Source organism: Rhincodon typus, chromosome 39 (assembly GCF_021869965.1).
Source record: "Rhincodon typus isolate 14 chromosome 39, sRhiTyp1.1, whole genome shotgun sequence".
NCBI lineage: Eukaryota > Metazoa > Chordata > Chondrichthyes > Orectolobiformes > Rhincodontidae > Rhincodon > Rhincodon typus.
The window spans coordinates 10,490,259-10,495,856 of record NC_063370.1 but is presented as its reverse complement, the minus strand read 5'-3'; the positions used below and the strand labels follow the sequence as shown (position 1 = coordinate 10,495,856).

The 5,598-nt window shown below is 43.6% G+C and overlaps 1 protein-coding gene across 1 annotated transcript in view; it reads left to right on the top strand.

The window, feature by feature from the left end:
* The first annotated feature begins 2,829 nt into the window (after nucleotides 1-2,829).
* Nucleotides 2,830-5,598, top strand: part of b9d2 (B9 domain containing 2) — a 10,275-nt gene continuing 7,506 nt past the window's right edge. The window contains exons 1-2 of the mRNA XM_048618388.1: nucleotides 2,830-3,080; nucleotides 4,307-4,475. Of these exons, the coding sequence (XP_048474345.1) occupies nucleotides 4,314-4,475 (162 nt within the window). The 5' untranslated portion in view covers nucleotides 2,830-3,080; nucleotides 4,307-4,313. The remainder of the gene's footprint in view (nucleotides 3,081-4,306; nucleotides 4,476-5,598) is intronic.

Here is a 5,598-nt window from a genome sequence, read left to right as displayed (position 1 = left end):
TCAGCGGCACGGCGGATATTGTTCTCATGGCGTATAGCTCCCTACTGGACAATGTTTCGCCAGTGATTCTGGTTTGTAGTCATGTCCTTCCAATTGGTGATGCTAATATGGAATTTCTTGAGGTTGGTCCGAATGTTATCTTTGAAGCATTTATTTTGGCCACCAGGGGCATGCTCACCTTCCTTTAGCTGGGAGTACATGATCTGTTTTGGGAGGCACACATTGGGCATTCAGATGACTTGATTGTCCATTGGAGTTGCTGTTTAACGATGGTGGTGGTGATGCTGGGTATGTTGGCCTCCTCCAAGATGGTGGTGTTAGCCTGTTTGTCTTCTCTAAGAATCCTACAGGAGATGAAAATGGGTGGCACAGCTGTTATTTGTAGTGCAGGTGATTAGGTGAATTGACTGAATGAGTAGGCAGCGCTGAGAGCATGCAGGACTTTTGGCATCAGACATCAAGGGTGGGTGAAAGCAAGTGAGGGAATATGCCCATGTAATAGTAAAAGTGATAGAGCACAGGTCTTCGTAGGATGTGGGTACATTAGCAGAGACAGAATGAGTGTGAGGTATACGAAAGGAGACAATGGTACTTACGCTGGTGGAGTGGAGAAAGTTATTAACCTTCTTCCTACAGTGCTGAGCATTCCTCTGTGAATACATCAGCAAGGAGGCTACACTGGAACTGTATAAAATGCTGGTTACTCAATAGCTGGAGAACTGTGTGCAGTTCTGCTCACCACATTATAGGAAGGATGTTGAAATAAAGACAGAGGTCAGTATGCCGTCACCAAGTCATCCCTTATTTACATGTGCACAGTATACTGTGGCCAGCCAGCTCCAAGGACGTCAGTGAACTAAGGAGATTCTGAATCCCCTGTTTATCTTGGTCAGCCAGGCCTTCCTGATTGGCCCATAACAATCCCAATCAAGGATCTCATTGTTGAGATCTACCAGATGTGATTGTAGTAGAGAGGATACAAAGGAGATTTATCCAGATGCAGTTTTGAGGAAGGGTCACCGGACCCAAAGCATTAACTCTGTTTTTTCCTTCACAGATGCTGCCAGACCTGCTGAGCTTTTCCAGCAACTTTGTTTTTGTTTTTATCCAGATGCAGACTGGGCTAGAGGGTCTTAGCTACAAGGAAAGATTGGGTAGGCTGGGATTGTTCATTGGAGCAGTGAAAGTTGAGAGGGAATCTGCTATTGGATTATAAGATTATAAAGGGCATAGAAAGGGTGGTACTTTTCCATTAGTAGAGAGGTCAATAACCATGGGCTATAGATTGAATATGAGAGATAGAAAGCTAGGAGGAGAGTTGAGGTGAATTCTTGCACTTTTTCTCAAATAATAATTTTCAGTTAGTGAAATAGGTTTGCAAAAATACAAAAATAATTCAGATCCTTTTCATTTTTTGAAACAGATATTAATACTCTGCTGGTTTATAAATTTACAGAGGAAACATTCCCCAGAGGGAAGAGAGTGGGAGTCTGGAACTCACTGCCTGAAAGGATGGTTGAGTCAGAAACTTTCATAATATTTAAGTAGTATTTTAGTACTGACTTATGTTGCCATGGCTCCAGGGCTGTGGGCGAAGAAGTGGAAAATGGTATTAGTGTAGTCAGATCTTTATTGACCAACACAGACATGACAACCTAACCTTCTGTACTGTGGTAATCTATGAATTTACAGCAAAATGTTGCAGGCTCATTAGATTTTTGAAAAAAATCACAATCTCTATCTTCCCCCTCTCCTTGGTTAAAGTATCTTTTCAGACACCCATCATGCTTCCCCCACCATCCCCACGACTGGAGGCAGACAAAGAGTGGTTCCATGGTTCAGCAACGCCTCCCTGCAGCTCTTTCTTTCTTGGCTAACTGGGAATACCTGGAGATGGTCCTGTTAAATGGAGGCGCAGGGTCTACGGGCTCAATGATCTATTATTCCTTGTGTGCCAAGTGCCTGGTGCATTTCCCTACTACACCACAGACTACACTTCCAAAGTTATTTCATTGGCTGTAAATCATATTGAGACGTCCAGTGATCAAGGAAGATGCTCTATAATTGCATGTTCTTAGTTTATAATGTACACCCCTCATCCCTGTTAGCATTCTTGTAATCGGTTTCACACCGTGGCCTTGACGTCCTTTAAAGTATTTTCGGATCAGGTCATGGTGGGAACAGGGTTGGCAGAAGTTTTGAAAATAGTTTGGACATGGAGGAGAAGCAGGAGGAGGGTTATAGGTGAGGGGAGAGGGAACAGGGAAATGGGGTTGGGAAGGGGAGGGGTTAAATAGAGGGATGTAGGAAGAAAATCGCAGAATCCCAACAGTGCAGAAAGAAGCCATTCAGCCTGCATCGACCCTCCAAACATACCACCCAGATGCAGCCCTATCCCCATAACCCTGCATTAACAACGGCTAATCGCTGAGCCTACACATCCCTGGACACTATGGGCAATATGGCCGATCCATCTAATCTGCACGTTTGGACCGTGGGAGGAAATCGGAACACTGAGTAGAAACCCACATAGACAGGGGGGAAATATGTAAACTCCACGCAGTCCCCCGAGGGTGGGAACTGAACCCAGGTCCGTGGAGCTTTGAGGCATCAGGGCCAACCACCGAGGCACCCCAGAAGAGAGCGAGGAAGGATACGGTGAGGTGGCGAGAGAATGTTAGAGTGTGAGAGGAAGAACGGGCACGATGAAGCATAAAAGGTGGATAGCTCTGCAATGGGGGAGGGGTTTCCGCAGATGCCTGACTTTGCCCCGCCCCCATACATCTCCAATTGGTTGAATGCCGTAGCGTTCCAGCCAATAGGCGAGCACAGTACTGGGTTGCCAAGGGCTGAGGCGTCGATGGCGGTAGCGGAGAAATAGTGGAAGGGAATAAGAAGACTAGGAGAGGAGGAGAGAGAGTGAAAGAGAGAGCTAGAGACTACGGGGAAGAGATAAAGAAGAAAAGATAGAGAAGGGAAGAGGAAGGGAACTGGGACATTTCACGGACGTCACGCGAAACGCAGCTGCTCCTCTTCTTGATGTTGATTGGCTGATGCGTCCAGTGGGTGCGTTCCGATTGGTGGGTCAGCATGTCAATAATGGTTCGGACCGGGCCTAAATCTGGGAGGCGACTGTTTAAAATAACCAGAATAGCTAAAATAACAAGAACAACTAATATAAAACATCTAACAAGATCACTGGATTCGAAATGTTAATTCTTTCTCTGCCCACAGATGCTGCGAGACCTGCTGAGTTTCTCCATCTATTTTTTTTCTTCACTCCTCACTACTCTCCATCAAACAGAATCTGGGCAACAGTTTGGGGTTAATCGCAGAGTAAATCGGCCTTTACTTTTTTAAACTGAAGCCTCAACACTGTGCCAATCAAACATTCCCAGGACAGGGACAGCACTGAAACAGTGGATTGCATTGATTACAAAAGTAGAATTTGCTGGACAAGCTCAGCAGATCTGGCTGCATCTGTGGAGACAAACCAGAGTTAACGTTTCGAGTTGAGTGACCCATCCCCAGAACTGATTGCATTGATTATTTCATATAGTTCTTAGGGCTAAAAGGATCAAAGGGTATGAGGAGAAAGCAGGAACACAGGACTGAGATGGATGATCAGCCAGGATCATATTGAATGATGGAGCAAGTTTGAAAGGCCAAATGGCCTACTCCTCCTATTTTGTTATGTTTTTGTTGACCTTATTTGTGCTGAAGCACTTATAAACAAAAATCAGTTTGCTGTATGGCTTTGCCTCTACTCACGGCATTTCAAAGAGTCAAAAGAAACATAAGGAAAAACTTTTCTTTCACACTCTGTCGGGAATGCACTACGATTTGGTGGAGGCAAACTCACTTAAGGCTTTGGAATTGGATAATTATTTGAAAAGCTTTGTATGCCTATGTGGGAATGGGACAAGCTAAGTTGCTGTTGGAAAGAGATGGCACTGACACAAATAGCCCCCTATGTCATAACCATATTCAAAATACTTTATAAAGCATATTTGAGAGTTCCTGAGCCTTGCCTGCCCTGAAAACCTTGGAGTAGGAATGAAAGAACACACAATGGCTATTTGAGTTAACCCTCACCAATACCTTTTAGAGTTTGCAAGTTTAAAAGTCATTTTTGACAATTTTATCTGTGGGTATGTTTCCCTGGTTTGTTGGGTGCTTTACCTGAAATCTGTTTATAATTTGTTTAGCCAGAAGAATGGAAGTAATGTTTGATACTGGGGAGTGTGGTCGCTCTCTACATTTGGCTGAGGGTGCAGTTTGTTCATAGCCTAATATTCTTTTTTAGCAGGAAGATGGCTGAGCTGCATATTATTGGACAGATTGTTGGAGCAAGTGGTTTCCCGCACAACAGCCTGTTCTGTAAATGGGGGCTGCAGACAGGTGAGGCTCTTGCTGCGGTGTGTGTTGGGAGGGGAATGGAGGATGTTGAGAAGCACGAATATTTTGTGCCACATGTAATTTCTTTTACGTTTATCTGTCAAGGCCAGAATTAGTTTCCCATCCCCAATTGCCCTTGACTGAGTGGCTTGCTCGGACCATTTTAGAAGGCAATTAAGAGTCAACTATATTGTTGTCGGTCTGGAAACACATGTAGGCTAGATGGGTAAGGACAGTAGATTTTCTTCCCTAAAAATGATAGTTTCATAGTCACCATCATGGATTACTTAGATTTACATTCCAAATTTACTAATGGAATTTAAATTCCACCAGCTGTTGTGATGGGATTTGAAACCACATCCCCAAAGTGTTTATGGGGATACTTTGGATTACAAGTTACAACATTACTGTTGCTAGCATCTCCCTGCTAAACTGCATTTCCTGGTAGTACAGCAGGGGTACTGGCATCTGCTATGCTTGATTCCTGTTGGAGCCATGGGCTTAAAATGGTTTATAGTTCAGACCAAGTAAGGATTCTGTTCAATAAGGGACGTTATAGAGAACCAGTGGGCTTGTATGACCATGCATGATAGTAGTCATGGTCACCGTTATTGACACTAGCTTTATATTTCCAGAGTTATTAGCTCTAGTCTGTTTAATTTTTCAACAAGCAGACTTATTAAAAAAAAAACATTTTTCCAATCAACACATCTCGGAAACATATTTTATCTCCATTAAATTGTCTTTCATAGCCTCGTGATGTCCATGTGTAAATTGGATAAATGTCTTTGAGAAAATAATGTTTTGTATTAGCTTATATGAGTACTTTGAGAGATGTAGTAAGCTTGAGGTTGTTGACTTGCTCGCCAAGCCAACTTGAGCTGACTTCTTTTTGTTCAGACGTTTTGTCACCATGCTAGGTGACATCGTCAGTGGAGTCTCCGATGAAACGATGTTATTCTACTCCGCTTGGAATTTATACTGTCTGGTCCGTTACTCACTGTGACGAAATGTCTGAACAAAAACAAGTCGGCTCAGCGAACAAGTCAACAACCTCATCCACAACCCAAGCTACAGATCTTTGCCAAAACTTTAAATATGGTAAGAGATAGTAAGAACTGCCATTGCTGGAGTCTGAGATAACAAAGTGTGGAGCTGGAGGAACACAGCAGGTTAGGCAGCATCAGGGGAGCAGGAAAG